Below are 25,091 nucleotides of genomic sequence, written 5' to 3'. Positions count from 1 at the left end.
ATGATTTATCCACCCTGCGCAGACCTGCTAGTCACCTAGCAGGAGTGCTAATATATGTCAGTTAATATTGCAAAATACAGCCCTGCTTTATAAAATGGGAACTGTAGCACATTGGCTGAATTAAGTTTAGCTCTAAATTTCTTACCCAGTTTAAACTGCTACAGTCATTGAACAGCTATTAAAAACCCACTCAGAGTTTATATTGCCCTACTATGGCAATATTCACAGGGGTTTCAACCTGCACAGTGATTCAGGATCTGGATAACAAAGAGATTTAGCTCAGTAATGACTCAGAGAATGAATTTGATTTTACAGTACTGAATAATCAGAGATCAATAGAGTTATCCAGGAATAATAAAAAAGAGAGCAGGATAAAACCAGGATTCAAATTAGCTTATAGCAATATTTCAGAAAAAAACAGTCTTATTAAATAACAAAACCATCTATTATTAATGAAGCTAATGACATGTAATGAGGTTATACCACTGATAGATTAAGTGTGGTTTGACTGCGTTTATCAGAATGGTGGCACCTGCACTTTGAACAGAAATTATGTTTTTCCTAGGTGCAAGTCTCAGGTAAGTCAAACCTCAGGTAAGTCTATCAAACATAGAAAAGTCAAACATACCTGTAGTACAGTTCACCTATCAAAATATCTTTCATCTCTAGCCCCAGGAAATACTTATTTTCAATATTTTTGAGCTGTGAACTACTACTGCATAGTAATTCTAAATCTACTGGCAAAATCTCACATAGTCACCCTCTTTGGACCTCTTGGAATTACCAGGTAACTGCAGACCTCAGTCTAAACCCCACTAATGCCCAGATGATTCTTAGAGATGCTTTGGGTACAGGTAATGTCTTTAGCTGCAACATGACAAAAGGGAAAGCCGTGTAGTACCCTGCACCTAGGGCAAGGGCACCAAGCCTGTGTAATTCTGATTGACATACACAGCCCAGAAACTCCCATAAGCAAGTGAGATAATAGTAAATGAAACACGATATTTTACATATGCAGAACACCCAGCAGCAGAGAAAGGCTGGCAAAGCATAAATTGGTTTGCAGCAAACAACATTTCTGCCCCTAATACTTAGAAACCCTCTATACTAATGGAATAAACACATGCTCAGACAAAGACAGAAAATTAGGAAACACCTTTGGGGGGCAGAAATAAAGCTACTGTGAGTGTTTCTATTCACATTTGTATGAAGGCTTCCAAGGGCACTGCTGGGGTGAGCAAGGTGGTGTCACCCATCCCTTGCTTCCAAGAGGGTATTTGCTACTCAGTGCGTTGCCCAGTGAAGGTCTGGTCCATGACACACTTCTCATCACAGACATTACCCCCACATATGTCTGTATTCACTATTTTAATTTTTCAATTTATGACCATTCTAATTTCCTTGGAGAGTCCAAAGTTTGTGTCTCTAACGACTACTGGTTTTACTTTAAAGCTACAAGAATTAGACTCTTCTAATGAGAGTTTTAATTGCATAGTGAATTAGATACCAGATGAGGGTAACTATTCATACTGGCAATAGAATTCCAGAGATTCATTTTTTTTTATTTTATTGTATTGATTGGAGTTTTCTGTTCCCTGCTGCATCTTGTTTTTCATAGTTGGACATTGATCCTATTATTTTCAACATTTTAATTTCAGCTGACAAAACCCCCATCCATAAACCATCACATAAAACTTGCAGAAAAAAATTACCAAAATGCATAGAAATGTACACATAAACACACACACACACACAGAGCCATGTAGTAACAGCAAAAACAAATTGTCTGTATAATTGAATCTAAAACTGGTAGGAACAAACTTATTAAAAATGAGTATCATAGGCAATTAAGAATTTTAAGGAAAAAAAAAACTGATTAATTAACTGCAAATTATAAGTATTACTTTGAATTGTGTTGTACAGAACAGTATCAAATTACTAATTATCCTTGCCCACTTTGTTCAAAGATCATGAATGTGCATTTTAATTTACACTGGAGTAAGCTAAATATACTGAGAACCAGCATGCAGAATTCTGCAGAAATCACTGGGGAAGAGGGGAAACTCCTCCATTACCATATAAATGACATGCACAGAGTTATAAATGACATGCACTAGATCCAGCTCATATTGTTCCTTCAGATGTAGCAGGCAAATACCGGAAATTAAAATAAAGCTTATAACCTACCAGATAATAAACGTAACCAATACCCCCAAATCCCCATCTACCAAAGATAATTTTGTCTTCTGTTTTTTGCTGATTAAGGGTGGCTTTGAAAAAAAACACCCTTCCTTTTCCCCTCTTTATCTGTTGCATTTATTGGCAGGATGGAGATGGCTCCATTTTTATCTACCTAACAGTTTACAATATCTAGCGTAAACTAATTTTCATTTCTAAGGCCCTCACAGCCTGCTCTATCCTTAAACACTTCCTATTTAGTAACAAAGACAATTCCCACGTAAAAAAAGACTCATTACAGCATCTCCTTTTTCCAGCGGTATATTTTCTCCATGACATCCACGATGCTAGCAGCTCTGCTGTGCTGAGATCAAGGCTGACCGGCAGCTCATTATTCCCTGAAGCAGTCTGGGGCTGGGTCCGGTTTTGGGGGTGTTTGCGTAGCACTAGGCACAGCCAGGCCAGCAGCTTTCTAAATCATGTTATTCCTGAAGTATTTGGAATGGGATATACTCAGAGACGACAATTTTAACACATATTGCCCTTTATTTCTAAGGCTTCCTTGGATGCCCTTCATCTTTCCATGGTAACTTTCCTCCTGGAAAACACAGCAGCTTGAAGCTGGCTAAACATCCCTTCCCACCAATGATGCATGGCTGAGGCAGTTCCTGATGTGGGTACTGTGCCCTGCTCCTGCATGTGGGAACATTCATCTGAGAGGGTGGGTGTGATTTACTCTTCAGGCTTCTTCAGAGTGTTATTTCTTTGTCATTCACTCCAGCCCCTGAAGATTGTGTGCTCCAGTCTGCAGTTATAAATCCCAATTACATTGTTGGCACGTTAGGTGTGAGGTTTCCTCTCCATCAGGCTTAGCAGATTCCACAAGTACGTGAAAATGCTCAAACCATGGTTACATCAGGATTACACAGATTTTTATTAGTTTTCAGTGTGAAGAGCATTTCTTTAAGGAGTGCTAACAGGATATCTGGTTTCTGTTTCACAGATCCGTGCTCACAAACTGAAACAGCAACCATGATATACTGCTATAAACATCAGCACCTGGTTGACTAATAGTCTGTAAATTATCTTTCTGTGCCTTGTGTACTGAGAGTGCTGGCTTACTGCAGGTTTAAGTCCAAAACTATAACTGGTATAAATAATATATCTAGTGACACATATTAAATAAGTATCCAGTTTTTGTTTTTTTTATGTAATATAAAGTAATGTAACAGTGTTATGCCTGGCCACTTTTGTGTTTGAAGGAGCCAAATCCACTTCTTTCATACCTGTGAATGCACTACATGATTCATTATTTTCTACTTAAAACAAAAAGTAGACATCTATTCTGGAAAAACTGCAACTATTTTATGCTTTCTTTCCTTTTTTCAAGCGGTCCTTTTTTCAAGCACAGTGTTTCCACTAATCTAAACTACAAACTTAAAATGAAGTCAAGTCAGCCAGGAGAAGTGATTCGTCATCTTCAAGCTATTTTAGCTGCTGCATTGAAGACAAAGGGCTAGTTTTGCCTCTAAATCATATTTCAGCTGTGCTTTCAAATGCATACTGTCTCCTAGAATAGAACTGGACAAACATGGGGCAGTGCTGGTCAGGGACATCCTCTAGATGTCCTAGGAATGCTATTTTGCCAAAGACAAATGCTTTGTGATCTGTCATTTACCATCAAGCACTTGATGGACTTGCCTTTGTAGTTTCTACACAGGCCAAGCAAATAATTCATGCAGGTGAACATTAGTTCTGGGAGGGGAACAGAAATGTTGGCTGCTTTAATCGTAATATGCTTAGTTAGGGACAGCACTTGGGCTTTGAGCAACATGGCTACATCCATCACGTTGCCACTTTCCTCCTCTCCCAGAGAAAGGAGCTGGCACTTTTGAAGACTTGATGGAATGGAGGAAAACATACCTCTTGGCTTCTCCACTCTTTTTGCAACTTCCCTTCAGGCTGAGGTGCCATACAGCAGTGCTGTGCTGTGTTATGTGTTATCTGCTCATTAAAGATAACCTTGGGTCTCAGTAAGGAGTAGATCATGTACCGTAACACTTCCAAAAGGCAGCTTGCACTAGAAAAAAAATGTTACGTCTGCATTTCTGACTTACTACTCCCACCTCCCATCTGGCACTGCATGCTCTCTGCTAATGCAGCCAAAACAACCCCGACAAAGTTACCATTTCTCCTTTTTTTAGGGTTATTATTCTCTCTTGCATCATTTTAAATCTCACAAAAGCACTGAAACATTTCTAATGCATGCCAAGCTTTCCTGGTTGCGTATTTGCCAGGTCAGCATCCAGTTCAAATTCTTCTCACTAGCAAGGTCAAAACCATGGCCAAAATTCATAGGTAGGTTTTTAAACAAGAGCTACCCCCTCACAGCCTTGTGGTGTTCTTACTCAAACAACGTAGCATTTTGACACAATTCAGCATTCCAGAGAAAGGGGCTCTTAGAAGAATCCTGAGTTCATGAGTGGGCAGAGCTGGACTTTTTGTTTGCGTCAATCTGTTGCCACAAGCCGTACAAGCAGAGAGATGCCAACTTCTTCCACTGCTGCTCAGGGTCTGGTGTTTACCAGTGGTGCCCATGAGCCAGAGCAGCAGCTCCACTCACAAACCTGGCTAAAACAGGGAAATTCCCAAATCTACTCCCTGCTCCACAGTGCCAGACAATAAGCACATTAACTCCCTGAATCTTCTCCTAACACTCCAATCCCACCATTTTTTTTTTTAATCTTCAAGAGCTGATGAGACCACCATAATTATACCAGATGTCAAATATTAAAGAAAAGAAATGAGAAGTAGGAAAGGCTTCTACAATACCTATGGTTGGCTGGAAAATGATTTCTCCAGTGTATCATTGCACATGATACAATCTGGGCAAGACGCGCTAAATCACAGGGCTTTTAGACCCTTATCAAGAGCCTCCAACATACAGACCTTTGGGCAACACACAGGGTCTTGGGGGGAGAAGGATAGAGAGGAGGGAGAGATCAAAACCAAGATGACTTTAAAGCCCCGTAATTCATCCTTTTCGTTCTCACATACTGCAACTTTGTGATGTGCCTCCGAGGGGCAGCACAGCCTCAGTTATCGCGCGTCAAATGGTTAAGCTGTTGGGGAAAAAGCTCTTGCCCTCCTATCCGGTTCTCACTATTTCTAGCCTGCTGGTGATACTCCAGGATAACACGTAACAGTCTCTGGGTTAGTATGGGTCAGTTCAGTAATCAAGCGAAGTTTAATTTTTAAAATGAGATATTGAATCTTTTAAATCATCTCTGTGCCTACAGTCTGAGGCAGGGACTGGAAAATCAAAACAAATACAATAGATACAATGATCTTCAGATAACTCCCATCAAGTAAGATTTATTTTGATGTCTGTTTTCAGACTGTTGCCTTCAATTTTAAAAGCACAATAGCATGAAAACATGTTTTGCTTTTAGGAGCTGTTTGTCTTTGGTTCTATTTCTTGCCAGTTTCTCAAATCTTTAATCCAGCTGTCTTGAAAGCCTCCTTTAAAGAACTGCTTTTGATCTAGTCTTATGCAGTAGCAACCAATGCTGATTTTTTTTCTGCTGCTATTGTTGTTAAATCAAATACAAGACAATGACTCAACTTTGAGGAAAAGCAAAACTAATGTAGGAGGCAAATGCTTGTGAGTCATATGTGTAAAAAGGGAAGGACTGAAGAGATTTTATCCTATTTTCTGGGATTTGCAAATCAGGTAAGAGTCCATCAGCCCCTTCATCATGCAGAACAGAAGTAACAGCGAGGCACAGGTGGGGCAGCATTAACAGCAGACATTTGCCTTCTGCTTGTAAGGTACCTCAGGGATTGGAAAGGCTTCCGCTCTTGTTGAAATCCCTTGGGACCCACCCAGCCTTTCTGCACAGTGACTCACATAGACATATCTCTCCAGTTATGCATCCATCATGCCCTGTGACCAAACCTGAAGGGGGTTTATATCATAATAGTATCAAAATAACCCTGCCAAGGGTCTGTGCTGGTGGTGACCCCAGGAACACTTTGAGAACAGCCAGATCTGGGTTTTTGTGTGGTGCTCTGTACCTAAGGGCCAAGGTGAGTTTCTCACCTTAGTTTTGCGTCCTAATTTCTCTCATCTCATCTGAAACCAGGTCAATAATTGTGTCTCAGTTTGTCTGCTTCTAAAAAGATGGTAATAATTCCTGTTCCACTAGGACATGATGTGAAGGTTTATTAATTGATGGTTGCAAATGGCATTAAGATCAAAGCAAAATAATTGCCTTGGTGAAGGTCATAATTAGATGTGTATCAAGAGATACAGCTGACTGTCATCTTTGATGCTTATTTAATCTCATTCTTGTATTTTAGCTACAAGTGTGTGTGTGGTAAGGAGCAGAGCTGTTCTGACAAAGGCGACCACTGTATTTAGCATGGAGTTTAAACGTTTTCCTACACTGGCACCCAAAAAACCCCGTGAAAATAATGTTATACTCGTTGGAGACAAGAGAAAGGCTCACACTGCAGGCAAGATAAGAAACAGACTTTGCAGTGGAGCAGGATGGACCTCTCCAATAGGGAAAGCAAGGGACCACATCGGCAATCCGTGGTCTTGGAGGAGAGGCTCACCTGGCTCTCCTTTGCTGCAGGTCAGCTCAGGGGTAAGCATTAATCTGATCAAAAAGGGGATTATGAAAAGCTCATCTGACTCAGGCTGTGAAATCATGCTCTTGAATCCTAATAATTTCTACACCAACCAGTTGTCATGTCATGAAGAATTATGATCTAAAGTCAGGGGGGGAAAGAACAAGCTGACACACTTTTGTGAATCCCAAATCCTGCTGCAGACAGATCTGGAAGACTTCTTGCTTGAAAAATAATTATGTTTCCATACAGTACACTCTAAAAAGTCCTTTGGGAAACACTAAGACTCATATTTCTAAATGTAATAGAACTGGAAAGTATTCCATGATTATCAGAAGAATCTGAGAAAATCAAAATTAACACTGTAATTTTGGAGATGATTTCAAGAAGACAAGCATCAGAATGATGGATTTTTGTACTCATAAAAGCTTATAAATGACCTCATTTTAAAAAGAGAACTTAAAAAAAAAAAAATCTTTTCTGCACTCCACTCACTTTTATACTGAATATTTTATGTATCAGGGTTTTGAATTAAAATTCAAATAACACCCTCCCCCCAAACACACCACCAAAGAACCAGCCGTACACACTAATCAAAAGGAAAATGGGATTTCATCTCTCATTGCTTATTCCTCATCAGGATGCTATTTGCATACTATATTTTTTCCAGCAAATCATGCAGATTTCTTACTGTTTGCAGCAATCCCATCGAATCCTTGACAGTGAGTAGCTGCTCCTAGTCCTCCATAGTCTTACCACATGGTGGCAATATAACTTCCACCTTCCTGCTAAGGAGGTGAGTTGCCTCTGATTTCCTCCTTCATTACTTCTTACTCTAATTATTATATCTGCAGGTGGCAATTACAGTCTTCTGAGTTTCTGCTTTCCATTTCCTCTATAAATTTAATAGAGTATTGTTGGGTTTATTTTTCAAATAAACTCTGCAACATTTCCAAGGATATTAAACCCTGCTCTATAGTAGTTGTTTTTTTTTTCAGCTAATGCAATACTGCATGTTTCTCTGATCTCTAATGAAGTTTTGAGAACCACTCTGGAATTATTCCTTTTTGCCAACAAGCACTCATATGCCCTTCAGTATTAATTCTTTCCCTACAAGTACTTCTCTCCTTTAGACTATGTTGCTTTTATTGCCTCACTTGAATTGCAGGGGGGGAAGGAAGGGGAATCTCAAATGATTTTAAACCATCTTAAAAAGAACACACAAAACACACAGAATTATGTACATAACAACAACAACAATAAAAAACAGTAAAAGAATCAGCCTTGAAAGGAATTACAGATGCGTAAGAAAAAGTGACCCATGAGAGCTCAGGGCTTTGTAAACCACACTATTGAGTACACTCAGTTGCAAAACCATCTAGGAGACCTAGCTACATCACCAGGAAACTATGTAAATAAAAGCACAGGGCACTTGATAGTTTGCTTTGGCAAGATGCTTCCACTCTCATTAATATCTCAAAAATCCTTTAAAAGTGAAAAGAGATTCCTTCAAAATCCACAACTAAGGAATTTGACAATAAGTAGCATTTTAAATAATTATGAACAAATTACAGTATTTAGGCCTTAGCAGCACTTTGTGTTGCCATACTCTTTGATGTGACTAAAACCAATAGACCAATTTTCCACTGCAGAGTGACATGCAAGAACTTTTATGGTCTTAAATGGTCTTATGATTGGAGAAGAGGGCACAAAAGATTTTCAGTCATTATTCCAAAAACTCAAAAAAACCAAAACCCCCAAAGTAGTCTAATCATAATTTTCTGGTATGAAAATAATAGCTTGTCAAGCTGGTAGCACAAGCTGGCTGAAAGTGTGATCATTCAGGACCAAGATGACACAGGTAAACACAGAAATGGCTAACTACCCTTTAGAAGAAAAGAACTGGGAAGAACTGCATCAAATCCAGCTCCACATGACCCAGCTGTGCCATGGAAATATTTCTCCAAGCAGGAAATCCAGTTTGCAATGGAAAGAGGGGAAAGCGGGTAAAGAGGCTGGGGAAAACAAGCAGTTGGTGCTGTTCTTGCTGGAGGCTGCAGACCTGAGTAGACAAAGAAACACTGGTTTATTCCTCAATCTTATCTCCGGTGCAGAAGCTGTGGACTAGCTCTGCCTTGGCGGGCAATGAAACATAGCTTGTGATGCATCACTCCACTCCATGTTTGCCATGGATTTGAAGAAAACATCTACTGGTTACAGCATTGCTTAGTCCTGCAGTCCTCAGCCCACATCCCAGGAGACCAGAATGTGATTAAAGGTTTCTGCCATCCACCTGGATGTGGTTCTTTCTGTCTGTCCCATCCTGGCTGCATCACCACACACCAGGAGCAGCTGCAACCTCTGCAACCTGTCCTGTTGCCAACACATTGCATTTGCAGGCACCTGGTGTCCCCAGCAGTGCACACCACAGCCAATGCATTCCTGGCCACTTGTATTTTACTACTTACCCCTCTGAATGTTTTAAGATCATCTTTAAAATATGCCGTTTTCTTACACTTTTCTAATTACTTCTAACACTTGTGGCATAGTTTCCCCTGTAGACCTGTACCCATTGAAGACTGGAAAACAGCTGGTGCAGAAGCTACACCATATGGTAGTTACTTATAGGAACATAAACTAATTCAGTGTTGAGGGTGATACAATCCCTGGATGCTTTATCTTTTAGAAACCGACAGTATGTCAATATGATTGCTTTAAAGATCTGTTCTAATTCTTCAGTTCTCCTGATGCAGAGCAAAATCCAGGTAGAGTCACCTCCATGTCCTGGTTTGTATCAACCCCATAGTGACCACTGGGCTTCTATGATCCAGTCTGAAAAAGTTTGTACTGTAACATGCACGGCTCTCATGTAGTAAAGGTCTGAGGTTCAGTGGAGAGCAGGTAACCCGAATCACTGGTGTGAAAAACTCATTTTGTTTTCCCAGTACCAGGATCTGAGCACGCTGTTTCTCATGCCTCATGCAACATCAAGCACATGCAGCACAGTTTGGAATATTGAAGGTTGTTTTTCATGTACAAAGGTTTAACCTCCTGCCTGTTCTCCTAGAGGAAACAGTGGACTCCAGCTCTTCAGGGGCATCCCTCATCCCCAGCCAGCCCTCGGCAGTAACTCACCCTTGAATTTCACAGGTCATTACCTCCTCTGCTCCTCCAGCCAAAGACCCTCTCTGACCTCTGACTGTTTCCAGCTGGTATTAGATTTTGGAGCTGTAGTATTTGTAATATTTTTTTGGTTTAGGTGTTTTTTTTTTCCCCATTAGGAGAGCTGACATTCTCAAATTATGAGCTTACTTCTGTCATTATTTCTGATATTCTTTTGATTTCCCTACTACTACACAATGGATAGACCAACTCTCTAGTGAGAATCACATATCTCAGCAGAATTTGCACCCCTTTCATGTAGCTTTCACTCATTCTAATTCAGACACAGTACATTTATTTTTGCCTTTTTATTTCTTATGGCAGATACTCTTTATTCAGGCCAAGGAGCAGTGAGACAAAGAGGCTAGCTACAGCCTGGAAGACTCTTACACGTGCACAGACCCCAAGCTCAATTCCACTGACACAGAAAGGATGGAATTTTGTTTTACCTGCAGAGAAACTGATCACTTAAATGTATTCTCTGTGCTTTATCATATCAAACCACAGGTTTGATTTCACGGAGGAAAAACAGCTCTCAAATTGGAGTGAATTTGCAAATACTCTTTAATAGTGACACTCTTTTTTTCTTTTTTCTTGGAATAACATCAGTTTAAGATATTTCCTTTGCAATCCTGATAGCGGGCATAAAGCAAGACCCTCTCATTCAGCACCATAGTGCAGATCCAGAGCACCACTATTAGCTTCCATGGAGTTATTTCAGACTTCAGCTAAGCATGGCATAGGTCAAAATCTATGCAATATTTAAAGTGCTAGTATACTAATTAGTTATTAAAAATACCAGCATAATCAGAAAATGGGGACACAGATTTCTGATAGAATATTTTACCCAAGGCTACTGTAATGGATTTGGTGCAGGGAAATAGAACTCATGTACAAGCAGAAAACCATAATAGCTCTGTTATGCAACTTTAAATATGCCACTTTTTGGAAATACTTCATTTGGTGATACAGTATCTATTTTCAGATGCCTACCAGGGCTTCAGGGCAAACACAAACAACTTCACTTGCTGGATACCTCTTAAGAGAACTGGCAGCTGCTGGCTAACCAGTGAGATCAGGATGGACACTGGCTTCCTTCCACGGCCCCAAGGAGACCACTGACCACAGTAAATAGTATTGTGTTTTCCTTCCAAAAGCCTGAATGACGGTGATCCAAAAATCAGAGGATGACAGGTGCTAGGTTTGGCTTGAAGCCCCCTTCCAAACAACCTTCTGCAGAAAGGGAAGGTTAAAGACTGGGTTAGAGCTGGCAAGGTTTATCACGGTGCGGTGCCGCATTTTGAAGCCAGTCCAGATAACAGCGCATTTTAAAGTTCTCAGGAGCTTGCTGATTTCTAGGCAGGCATTCCTAATGTGCATTGTAAATGGTTCAATTTTCCCTGACCTTAGCCAACTGAGAAGGGCCAGCAGCCTCTTCGTGGTAATGCAACCCATAATGCAGGCTTCCTTATGACAGAGGAGCCGTGACCAAAGCAAGAAGGTGAGGGAACTTGTACCGAGCCTTTCATGACATGATCTGGTGAAATGTAAGGCTCTTGTCTTCTGCTTTAACATAAAAAAGGCAAAACAATGTTGCATCTAGTTCACCATCCTTGCAACAAAATTATGTGCAGTGGAAATTATGCACAGTGGAAATTCCCACTTCAAACGCTTGGCTGAGACCAAGAGCTGCTCTTCATTCTTACTTTGCCTGCAACAGAAATGGCCAGATTTTATGCACATTTGAGATAAATGAGGAGGCAAATAAAGGTGCACCAAAAAATAGTCACCTATATTTTCGACAAACAGCTAAATAATGGCTAAATGGGAATTGTATGGCCCTGAATGGGCAATACTGAATGATGCCCAATATGCAAAACAGAGGAAAGCTTTCTGTTTTTATATGGTGACAATGTCACTGAAGCACCACACTGGCTTTGCTACCTCACCTAAACAAGACGAGAAATAAGGGAACAAATTCTACACTGCTTCCATAACATCCCTGAATAACATCAGCACGTACTTGAGGACAAACTGGTGATTTTTAGTCTTGGGGTGCATCTGATGTTGTTTCCCAGTTCCAACTGTTTCCCTTAGCCCCATTTACCCCATAGCAGATGTGTAGAACTGCCCATTCACCTATGTCCATGAAATATCTTCTTTGTGACTAAAAATACTGAGGTTCTTAAAAACAAATTAAAATCTGTATTCACTGTCTCAGTGACTCTTCACATATCTTGTCAAAGAGGCTTCATTTATAGTCCCATCAGAGCTGTACCCTTTTAAAGTCTGGAGCCCTGGCTTTAGCATTCTTTCAGCAAGAGATTTATTTATCTGGTATATCTTAAAAAATTACATGATGACTCAGTCTAATTCTTCATATCATCCTCCCCTACCAGGTCTTGAAGCTACTAATTACGGGGAAAGGTTAGCCTTACACTGTGAAATATTAGGATATCTCATCTCCTTCTCTGGTAACAGAACAGGAATTTTAGGATTTAGTTGTTTTCAGCCTCATTATGAATGTCTTTTTTCAAATTTGGGTATAATTCAACCATCAAAGTTCCTGTTTCTAAGCATAAGTTCAGCATTCTCATACCATGAAAAATGATGTATACAGACAAATTAGGCAAGGCACTGCTCCAGCAGACTTATCTAGCATTTTCCCAGTATTAATACCACTTCCAGAGTCCCAGGATTAATACTTCTGAAGTTAAGAAATATACCTACTTCACTTACTTCAAATACTATAAGCATCAAAGATACTGCTCAAAATAATTGCTACTTGATTTGGCAGCTGCTACCAGGCACTGTACTTCTGAGACAAGCCATACATGCTCTAAATATACCCTCTGATTTTTGTGAGATGTTGATTAAATTATGGAAAAGATTTTTCTTTATTACTGTGTTCTCTTTCCTCTCTTTATAAAGCCTAGAAAAGGAACAGAAACACTATTAGCATGAATCAGCCCGTAGGTTTGGACGTGTAGTTCCCATAAGCTCAGAATGAGAGTTTCGGGAAAATGTATGTGAGGGGGAACTTGGAGCCTTTACTAGATCTTGCAGCAAAAAAATTCTGCAGTTTCATTGTCCCAATGATGATGACATCCTGGCTTCTCCCACCAGGTGTCACTGCGAAGTCACATAAGAGGATCTCTTAGTGATAACATAAGGCACAGGCAGAATGAAGATGCATAAGGCATACGAATCATCACTGAACAAAGTCTTTTCTCACTGCTCCTCTTGCTCCCCAGCCAAAAATAAAGCACAGAAACACCGCTGTACATTAAGTTCAACAGAGCAGAATATCAATTTTAAATGATGGATGCATACAGCTTATATTGCATAAGAGTTTTCAAAGTGTGCCATGTGAGCTAGGGTTGGTGCTTAGTTGCCAATGTGATTCTCTCTGACGTGAGCATGAGAAGATGTCCAGATGTGACATTACAACCACAGTGTCAGGACTAAGTCTGGAATGGGAGTGCTCACTTTGAGATGATCTTCAAAGACTTCCAGGAGAAGCCCTTTTCACTGCTCTGGTAGTGATATGAGATGAAGGAGTAACTCACATACAACTCTTCCTTTTGGAACCAAAGTCCCTAAAACCCCAAACCCCTGCAGACCAAGTTGCAAAATAGCTTCTAAGAGACTATTCCTACATCTGAGGACACATGCAGAAAACCACAAGGAAAACCCTCAGCTTTGGGTTTTGGGATAGGCCCATCTATAGGTGAAAATTCTTCCTTCCCCTCCCACCTGTGGCAGGAGCACACACCAGCGTGCCCTATCCCACATCCACATGGTTTCCAAGTGTACAATTAGCAGCAGACCGTAACTCCAGAAGCTGTTCACCTTTATCTGTGAACGCAGATTTGCCTTTAACAGTGCAGCCCAGAAAAGGTCCCTGTCCTGCTCAGCAAAGCCAAGGGACCCAGAATTACCCTTCTGCGGTGTCCCTGGTCTAGCAGCAGCATGCCAGCACAGAGGGATATGCTCCTGCCCCATTCCCCAGGATTCAGCATCACACAGTCCCAAACTCAATGCGCTTCCAAACTGCAACACGGGGACACCATAACCTTGTCTTTGTTACTAAGCAGGATCACACAGGTGACCTCTGGCAGAGCGCCTTGTCACCCTTTCTCATAAAACCTGAGCACTCTCCAAGTGCTTGGTAACACATTAAGATACCTTAATTACACCACGACAGAAAACATTTCTTTTGAAGAGTGCTCTAACAAATTGTTTAAATGAAATGAATTTTATCTGCACTTTACTTTTAAAAACATACATTACTTTTGTTAAAGTCCTATATATGTAATGTCCATATGCATGCTCTTATCCTAACGCTTTGGAAGTATAAAGTACTTTGTGCTATAACACCACTTGTTTTAAAATTATCTTTAAGACTCATTGTTGCTATAACATATTCTCAAACCAATAGCAATCATGTAGCAAACTGAAATATAAAACATTCTTTGGTAGTGCTATGCATTTAAATGCTTAGCTGGTTTCAGCTTCAGAACTTTAAACTCTCTTTTATAGGATATCACTCCATTTTAGTATAAGCATCTATCAGGCACAACTCTGAAAATATAAAGTCAGACTATGAAAACATTGTCAGTACTTATTTTAGTAATAAACCCCATGTTTAATCTATGCTTCCATGTTACAGTAATCTATGTATCAACCTATAACCTTCCAGCTAAATGCACTAAGTAGATTAGGCTCTGATTGATCTGCAGTGTTTTTCACTATATTATCAAAAGTCTACAGATCAGCATAAATACCTTGAAGAATTTTTTCCCCTTTGGCAGATTTACAAAAGCAGAGCTTAACTTGAATTGAAATGAGCTTCTGCATTTTTCCAGGGCAAAAAGCCTGTCAAATCTCCTCTAGATCTGCTCTACTTCCAGACTTAGTAAAAACCTGTGATTAGTAGTACAGTACATCTATTCTGTCGTGACAAAAAGCACGACAGAAGAAAAGTGATTCCCTCTGGGTCTACCATTCGTACGAAGTGTCAGGAGTTACCCCAACAGTGGCACTGCTGGAACTGCCATCTGCATAATGTGCTGTGGAAACAGCTCTTGGAAAAGGGGTGTGTGTGTGTGTGTGTGTGTGTGTGCGTATTTTTGTGGATGTGCTCTTGCTGATTATGGTAAAAGACCTTAAAAATTTGCTTCCTCAATTCAAAACACCAAGTTCTTTTTCGTGGGGTTTTATGTGGCGTGTTTAAGGGAAGCAAGAAGCAGGTTGTGAGCTGTCACAGTAACCCAGCAGGTGCTGTGGGGAGGGCTCAGCTGCCACTGCTGGAGGTGGTGAACTTCAGCAACAAAAAGAGCATGCAAGGGAAGAGGAGCGCGCTGAACTCTCTGTGATCCTGTCTCAGCGTTTGTCACAGCTCCTTTGCAGACTATCTGCTGGAGATGGCTGCACAGATGGAATGAGATTTCTACATATGCTCAGCATCCATCCCGGTAGCTCGCTGAGATGGCAGCAGTGCAAACAAACATCGGTCTGGGCATCCCACCCAGCTCCATTAGGGAGATGGAAAAAACACATCTACAAATGCCTGTGGCAATGGGGGAAGAGGGAAAATAGCCCTGAGGTAGTAAATTTCATTTTTTGTCCAGATTTCAAGCAACTCTGGTCTGGTAAATTTGGATTTAAAATGTTCCGTTTATCCCACTGAAGAGGAGCCATCCATGAAAAGGAGCAAATTTGGAAAAAGAAAGGTGCCAGTAACAGTGTGCTGGCAGAGCACCCCAGCTGCTGCTACGGTAAAACTTCAGCCTCATTGACAATGATACCTGAATTCCCATAGCCTCTGCTAGGGAGGTATCATGCACCTCCCAGTGGTGGGAGAAATTCCAGTTTCTTCTGGGATCCTGCTCCATCCATCCATGCATGCAGAGACCTGACATTTGAACATTGCAGATCCATCTGATCCCATGGCACCACAGCTTGTTCAAGCATCTGCCATGAGTCTTCAGTCCTGACTCTGGTCCCAGGTTTACCTCCATCAGGACTGCACAAGTTGACACGGTGCAAGAGAAGCAGCTTGTATCACACAGTCTAGCTCTATTTGATCATACATTCATTCCTTTTCCCAGTACATTAACATAAAGTTATCAAGGAAGTTCATTATAGAGGACAAACCTGAAAGTCAATGTCAGCCAAGAAATTGCCTGAGCAATCCCGTAATTGAATAAAAGTATGTGTCAGCAAAACAAGTGTCATCACTGCCTTGCTGGCATGCTTGGATTTCACTGGCTTGACAAACGCCTCTCAGCACGGTGCTGTGTACAAGGCTCTACAAGAAGAGCTCATGTACTAAATGATGTTAATCAGCAAAATACAGATACTTATATGCACATTTGACCTACAAACAGCCCTGCCCACAACTTTAGCAATGAAATCAATAAATAATGAAAAATAAAAGAAAATAAGCATCTTGTAACTTCTTAGCCACTCCTCTGGTTACTTCTGTGCTTCACAAAGAGGACATTTACCTGCAAATATTCTGTGGTACAGGTTAAACACATTTAAATATCAAAAGTAATCTAAGCCACTATCAGATTTTTCTGCTGATGTGTTTGATGAGTTTGTACAATGATTTATGGGACCAGCTTAACTTGGAGCGACAAGAAAAACAATTTAATTTCACTCTCTCATTTTTGAGTCCAACAGCCCCAGCTTAGCTGTGATACAGAGTAACTTAAGCAGTGATTAATATTTTTACACCAATTAATGATGAACAGAATTTTGCAAACTATTCTGTTCCATTAAGCCTCAAGGAAACTGGGATCAGCCCATAGGACACAGTTAATAGATGTATCTGGACACTTCTTTCTATAGAGATAAGAAAAGTTTTGGACAGTTCTGGCACCTACAGGAGAAAGTGTGACTTTAGAGGGAAACTGTGACAGGAAAGAGACAGTGACAGGTCCCAAAACCAGGATCCTTGTGAAAAGGAACTGCTGGAAACATTAGCCAGCAACAGAGAGAGGCATGCATGTTGTGCACACATTATGTAATTATAGACATATATAAAAAACCTTAATTCTGATAAAATACTAGCTTAAAAGGCTGTAACATCCCCAAAAGAACTGGGGATTGATGAGATCCTTTCCTAAGATAGTGAGCAGGTGAGATTATTTTGCAAGCAACTGCTCACAGACACCTAAATGGCCATTTGCCAGCTGAAAGGACCAAAGTAAAGCAGTGCTCCAGTGGTGACCCTCTACCCCAATAGGCCAATTTTCAATACAAAGAAGCCAATTACTGTGAGGACCTGCCTGCTTTTAGAAAATTTTTAGGCAGCAAGATCTGGGCAGCCTCCAGAGCTCACCTGGTGCTCTGGAAAAACAACTGATCATGTAAAACTGTTTCTCCTGTCTTCCTTTAAAATAAAACCCCTTTCCCTGCCCAGTTCTGTCCTTTTCTGTGGTTTGAAATCATGGCACGTCTATGAATGATTGCAGGTGCCATTAAATAATGAAGCAGCTCTGTTCATTAAAGCCTGGTGATTTATTACCTTTGGACTAAAGGGAAGAAAAAACAGCCTGAAAACAGAATTCTTACATCATTTCACATTATTTCCAGTCCAGCACTTCAGACAACTGTTAGAATAGCAGATTTTCAGCTCTGTGGTCCACCAGTCACCAGAAATATAATTCCGAAGGTCTAATTCCAGCCAGTTCTGTAAATCTAGAGTGTGACTTAAACTCATAACTAACTGCTGCCCTAAATGTCATGTCCTACCTTCGTACAGCCAGTCGCTGAGCCCATTGAAAATAACACCTTCCTTTCCTGTGGAGACCACTCGGATGGCTTGTTTCCCCACATGGGCACAGTAATAGATGTTATTCTCAAAGATAAATATCTGATTTGAAGGGAAAAAGAAAAAAAGAACAACATTAAACAGTGGCTCCATTATAAAGTCTTGCATTTCGCTTTTACAATAATTGGCAGTACAAAATCACATATCACAGTTTTATAGTACCTTTTGTCAAAAAAGGATTTCCACAGTTTGCTTCCAATGCCTAATCTATCTATTAGCTAATAGAAAAATGCTAATTCACAACAAACTGAAGCCCTGGTCCTTTGATACCAGCCTTACTTTTCCTCACTCCTGTCTTCATTTCAGAAATTGAGCAGCTCAGTTAGAGGGCATGAAATGAAGAATGCCATGGCTCGGGATTTTGAAAAAGTGGTCTGGGACACAGTAGCAGTTTTCAGAACTGATGTTGATGCTATGCCGTGACTGATTTGGCTACTGGAAATGGCTCCTTGCTTGTTTCCAGCTCCTGCTTCCTTAAAACACGGCTGTGTGGATTCCAGTTTTTAATGCAGATCCAACAGGAAAATGTGTGCATTGAATAGGGGGTAGCCTACGTGGCTGCAGCATGCTAGCCAACAAAGCACGAGGTTGATGTTTTGGCTGGGGAGCAAGTGAACATGCTACAAGGACCCAAAGGGGTGTGCCCCAGTCCCCAGGTTACCCTCCTATGGGAACCAGGGTGGATGGAAAAAAGGCACCCTTGTGTTCTCACCTCCCTGCCAGTATGGATGCAGCTGCCATAACCTCTAGCCTGCCTTTGGAAACCTCTCTCCTTCTGTTGCAAAAATCTAGTGGATTCAGGTTGATGAAAGATTACACAATCAAAATGTCATGGGACCTTGCTGCTCCTCGGGAGGACAAAGGCAGACCCACACAGAGGATCACCATCAGGTACCTAAGTCTGCCTCTGCAAACACCTGCTCACACACCTGGTGCTGTCTGTGGGAAAGCAATTCCATCTTTGAGAAGAATTTATAAACATAAAATTCTTATCAATCATAAAAAATTCAATTCAAGCTTGCCAGGAAAGGTGCCTAAGACAAGACTCCCAAATAAACCTCCTTTTTTTTTAAACTTATTTCATGTGAGTCATTAGATCCCCTTGTGACCAGCTGCCAACTGGATCTAACTCCATTCACTACCACTCTTCGGGATTGGCCCTCCAGACAGAATTTTCACCCAGTGAAGTGTACGTTTGTCTAAGCTGTGAGCAGCCAGTTTCCCCAGGAGAATGCTGTGGGAAATGGTGTCAAAGGCTTTACTAAAGTCTAGGTAAACAACATCCACAGCTTTTCCCGCATCCATTAAGCACGTCACCTTGTCATAGAAGGAGATCAGGTTAGTCAAGCAGGACCTGCCTTTCATAAGCCCATGCTGACTGGGCCTGATTACCTGGTTGTTCAGTACATGCTGTGTGAGGGCACGCAAGATGATCTGCTCCATAACCACCCCCAGGTCAGACTAGTGCCCTGGGTCCTCCTGGCCCTTCCTGTAGATGGGCATCATACTTACTAACTTCCAGTTAACTGTGACCTCTCCAGTGAGCCAGGACTGCTGATAAATGATTGAAAGTGGATCAGAGAATGCGTCCGCCAGCTCCCTCAGTAACGTTGGGTGGATCACATCCAGGAACAAGAGACTTGCGTGTGACCATTATGGGGGCTTCATTCTGTTCCCTATCCCTGCCTTTGAAATATTTTTAAACTTCATTCAGATTGCAGACACGTACTGGAACAGGGTATAAGAAAGCCATTTAGACTGAAAGACAAACTGTTAATGTAATTTAGAAGACATTTTCAGATGGGTTTCTATACACCTGGCGACACTGGAATAAATGTTAGGTATTTTAACCACAATAGTAGAATGTGATTTCTTGTGTTACATTCATGAAAAGACAGAATTGGGAACAATATTTGCTTTCAGCTTCTGTTTCATATCCTATGTGTTTCACCTAAAGATGAGCTGGAAAGATTCCAGAAGAAAGTATAGATCCTAATTTAATTTCAGCAGCAGTTACAGCAAGTTTGCCTAAAGGTAAAAAGTATGACTAAAAGTGTAGCTTGCTTTTATTCCTTTTAAACTAAGAAAAGCTGCATCGAATTAATTTTTTGAAAGTAAAAAAATGTTGCGGAAAATACTACATTCCCTTTTCTACCTTGATTTTTAATAAGCAGAAGAGCCAGATGAGGGATGCTAAGTAATGAATTTTATGTGTTAGCTAGTCTGCATACAGGAGGGTTGCTTAAATGTACATAAATATCAGGAAGACTAAGCAGAATAAGGTACTTTGCACCAAATAAATCCAAATCTCTGTGCCCAAGAGCTAAACGAGTTGGGGACACTTGGGTGGGGGCTTTTCTACAGCAGGCAAGCAGTCGAGTTATTCAAACAATACAACCCTTCCCTTGCCCAGATTCTCCCAGCAAATGAAGGTTTTACAATATTTTGTACTGTATTAAATCTTAACTGAAATTACAGGAAAAATAAAGAAAGTGGATTGACAACCTGTTCCTGCCCTTTGCTCTGTAAAGCATTGTAATGTTTTCTGTCATCACTGTTTTGTCTTTCAAAGCTTCATGGCACTAATCAAGCTGCATGAGGTATCCAGTAGCTGCGATGGAAAAATAATATAGTGCTCTGACTTCAAACTGTCTCCGATATCATTCAGAGCCAAACTGCAGCACCTCACAGAGAATATAAAATAATCCTCCTAACTACAGTGCCTTCTACCCTAAAAATGTCAACCATAACCAAGATAAAAGATAACTGAAGCAGCCCAAGGAAGATTTCTGTGTAATGTATCTTATAAATTAGGAAAAAGCTTTTGAACTTCCGTTATTCATCAAAATGAGATGTCTTTGGATTACCTCATATTCTGGGTTAGAAATCTATTAGAAAGTATTACAAAATACCTATATAATACTTTTTTACTCTTTTGGTTCTGTGATATCAAAGCAATGCTTTGTATTAAATGATTACAACCCTCTCTGCTAATTAGAGGATAAGAAATTTTAGTAAAGAAAAACAAAAATATGTACGGATATCACTTACACATTATTTTATACTTGCTTTACATAACAGTTTTAGAGTAATATAGAATGGCAACAGAATGGGTCAAGCTCAATGGCTCATGCCTCTCTGTACAGGAGACAAAGACCAGACCCAAATTTTCTGGTGTCTTTTCTTTTGATGTGCCTATTTGAGCAAGAATTTGCCCCCGACATTCTTGCAATATATATGACTTTTATCATGGACAGCGCATGTAGTCTAACGCTGCACACACCTAATGGTATGGACAGTAAACCTGTGCTGTGTCAGGAATATATCCCCATGTTGAATACCATGTTTATCTGCATCGTGACAGCCCAGAGGAAAGAGAAGATATTCTGAAAGAGTAAGAACAGAAACATCCATACTTAGACTGAAGAAACTGAAATCACTAACTCTATAGAATAAACAAAGAAGACATAATAATGGAAAGGATGCAGAAGAAAGGGAAACCAATGAAACCTAGAAGAAAGTGGTTTACAAGTGGATAAAAATAGTTTTTCTGATCAAATTAGAAGTAATGCATGGAACTGCTACCCACTGGATGTAACAGAAGACAAGAACTTCATTCTCTTCCTGATGGGTATTAGGATAGATGCTCAAAAGATGAAGTACTTAACAAAGATAACTGGAACATCCAGGAGGACTAGGAAAAAGGTGGTCTGGAGGTTTTGTTCTGGATTTGTTTATTTTGATGCATTCACTTAACCCCAGAGCAATAAAAATCATTGGGGATTTTGCTGTTCACTTTATGTAGCTCAGGATGTCACCTGAAACTTTCAGCATAAGATATAACCTCATTAGCCTCTGTATCAATACACCACGAACTCATGTAAGCTGGGAAGAAATATCTGCCTATTTGCAACTTGTATTACTACTGATTATGTCAAACTATTTGACATCCTTGTGTGACACAACTAATATTGGAGGAAAAATACTAGACTGATTGGGCCACAAACCTGTGACAGTAGGAGATCAAAGATCAAATATTCATCCAGTAAGATAAATTTACACAGTAAGGTAAATGTTCAAACTAATAACAAAATAAAATTTAATCCACTTAAAACACAGAAGAGCCTTAACAACACTGACTGACTTAAGGAGTAGTCATTTAAAATGTTTTTGCAACTGCTTAAGGGCTTCTGAAGTAATGTTCTCTACCAAAGTGAACCAGAGTGGTATTGAGTAATTATGCTGCAGTAATTAAAATACTGGTACTTTTAAATGGATTAATTTATTCACCTTTTCAGGAATCTAATGAAAATAATCTCTTTAAGACCACTGCAAAAGTCACAGTGACCAACTATTCTGAGCAGATTAATACTCAACCTCCTTTAATGGTTGTTCAACCCGACTTCCTTCCAGCCAAAGAGGTGAGTGAAGCTCCTGTTTCTTCACAGACCAAGAGAAAATAAAATCATACGCATTAATCTGCATTTTTACTGCTTCTATTTATTTTCCAACTGTAGAGTGGCAGTCTAAGTTTATGTTCTCTTTACCCCATCATCTCTAACATGTATAGCTTGTCGACTGAATGAGCGATATCACTCAAATTTATCATCTCCAAGCATAAAGTTAATGCCTGGATGCTTATTACTTTAAATTATTACCACATTGTAGAAGTCTGAATGTTTCCCTCACATTAGAAGGCAGCCCTCCACACTGCAAGGCGAGCCCACAGGATTTAATTGAGAGAGAGTAGTCAATATGGAAAGGTTGGCCACTTAACATGGACAGTTTGGTCAAGAAGAACTGGCCTTCATGTATAGACAAGCACAAAGTCTTGCCTTCATGCTGTTTTAAATTCCAAATCAGTCCAAACTTCCTTCAAGACTGAAAAAAACCAGCCACAAAATGGAAGACTCAATGAGTGCAAGGATATAAATACAAATCAACATGCTACTCTCTCCTCATCCAACACAATGTACTTCATTGTTTTCTGTTTTAAAATATTAAAGCCTTCTCCCCATGTAGAAACCTGCTCTTTTACTGGCAAACCAGTTCACCTGAGGGCATATTCTGCAGAATAAATAACAGATTCATTTTATAATTCTGTGCATCTCCCAAAAATGCTTGTACAGAATCAGTAAAAAATATCTGTGTAAAGGTAATTATCCATGGACTACACTGTTGTAGATGTTGAACAAATGCACAGAAAAGGCACTTCCTGCCCCAACAGCATATCATTTTAATAGAAAAGTACTTCTGTTCACATTCTACATGTGAAAAAATGAAAGACAGGGACACCAAAGACAAGACTTAGCTGCCCAAACATAGGCATTTAGAGACACTTTAAGCCCCTTCATGCATCTAAAACACCTAGCAGATACGACAGATGACATATAGGAAACCTCTGCTCTCACAGAGTAGCATCTAAAGATCACATACTATTTAGCTGAGGTACTCTAGAAACCTACGTTTAAATAGGTAAATCCTATTTATTTTAAATGTTGCACAGGAAGACTGGCAAAACCATGGGTCCAACTTGGGTAGCTTGAGCTCTATTCCAAACCATCAACCATAAAATCACTCTTACTGTAATTATTTTACATCAGGTAGATTATTATAAGCTTGTGAAGACTGTGAGAGAACAGATCCAACATGCGCATTGCCCTGCCATGAAGTGCATGTCTATAACTGTTTGTTTATTGGGAGAGTGATGGTCAGCTTCAACATGATACACTTGAACTCATACTTCTTTTTTCAAGGTCAGACCTATGGCTACTGCAAAATCCCTTTTACTGAATGATAAAGAAAAAGTTCCTGTATGTATCTTGCTCTGTACATCTGCCGTTGTACATTGTCAACATTGGTGGGATTCAATACTGTGTAGGACTTCGTGGACTTTTGTAGATGGCATGATCTAGTCTGCCTTAGACAGATGCCAAGTAGAACCAGCAGAGAGATGCTGGTACCAATGAAGACATAAAGGAGAATAAAATCTGCCTCACTTCAGGGATTATTCTACAGCAGCTTTTATGGTGTGCTGGGTGCTCCCAAGTCCATACAAAGACAATCAATGCAATTTGTATAAATTAGATATCTACCACTTTGACTGAGTACAAATACCCAACATCAAGATGCCTTCATCCCCTCAAGCTGTGGACCATTAACTCTGGGACTAATGACAGCACAAACATGAATTTAAATTAGACTATCAGTAGATTAATATGGGAATTAAAAAAAAAAAAACAAACAAAACCAAAAAGCACAGTAAAAAGATGAAATCAATCCAGGAGAAGAGACCATCCTCCCTCCCAGCACTACTGATAAGCCAGACTCTGGCTTCCTTGCACATATGCTTTAAAGTCTTCGAAAGCCCTCTCCTGCTGCTGCAGGATGGCACAGACTCAAAAGAAGGGCTGTAGCATATATTTAATGACTATTGCCTCAGTGTTGTTGCTCATAGTCCTAACCACATCCAGGTCCTTGGGCTCTTCTACCTAAACCCCAATCGCATCAAATCTCTTCATCAACAGCCACCCATTTTACCACATAAATCCTATCAGAATACATGGGAGCAAATTCAGGTAATAATTTTAGGTAAATCCACCCATCTGTAAAGTTAGGCAGTATAACAGTATAGAACCACATCACTTTGGTATATAATTGGGGAATCAACTGCCTGAAATAAAACTACGTGCAATTTAAGGTTCCTACCATCAATTATCCATTCAATCAAGAGTGCGTGTGAACTTTTGTATTGAGTTTACATGGCAACTTTTTGGTAGCAGCAAGCAAAAGAGGGATGAAGGAGTGGCTTCTGTCAGAAGACACCAGGAGCTGACCCCATATCAGACAGAGCTAATTCTAGACAGCTCCAAGATAGACTCACTGCTGGTCAAAGCTGAGCCCATCGGTGACTTTGGTAGTGCCTCTGTGACAATATATTTATAAAAGGTTAAAAACGCTGTGCAGCATATGTGGGAGAGTGAGAAAAAGTGAGAGGAACAGCTCTACAGACACCAAGGTCAGTGTGGAAGGAAGAGAGGAGGTGCTCCACGCACAGGAGCAGAGATTCCGCTGCAACCCTTGGCGCAGACCATGGTGAGGCAGGCTGTGCCGCTGGAGCCCATGGGGGTCCATGGTGGAGCAGATACCCACCTGCAGCAGGGGGATGCCTGAAGGAGGCTGTGATCCCATGGGAAGCCAGTGCGGGAGCAGACTCCTGGCAGGACCTGCGGTCCCATGGAGAGAGAAGCCCAACCTGGAGCAGGTTTGGTGG

The 25,091-nt window shown here is 40.4% G+C and overlaps 1 protein-coding gene across 6 annotated transcripts in view; it reads right to left on the bottom strand.

The window, feature by feature from the left end:
• Positions 1 to 25,091, bottom strand: part of DPP6 (dipeptidyl peptidase like 6) — a 563,983-nt gene that overhangs the window by 71,039 nt on the left and 467,853 nt on the right. For all 6 annotated transcript variants that reach the window (XM_062621474.1, XM_062621476.1, XM_062621473.1 and 3 more), the window contains one exon: positions 17,740 to 17,860. In XM_062621474.1, the coding sequence (XP_062477458.1) occupies positions 17,740 to 17,860 (121 nt within the window). The remainder of the gene's footprint in view (positions 1 to 17,739; positions 17,861 to 25,091) is intronic.

Source organism: Pezoporus occidentalis, unplaced genomic scaffold (assembly GCF_034315485.1).
Source record: "Pezoporus occidentalis ecotype Australia unplaced genomic scaffold, CSIRO_AGI_Poc_V1 ctg23, whole genome shotgun sequence".
NCBI classification, from domain to species: domain Eukaryota; kingdom Metazoa; phylum Chordata; class Aves; order Psittaciformes; family Psittacidae; genus Pezoporus; species Pezoporus occidentalis.
The sequence above is the reverse complement of the archived record's forward strand: the minus strand, read 5'-3'. Positions and strand labels throughout refer to the sequence as shown.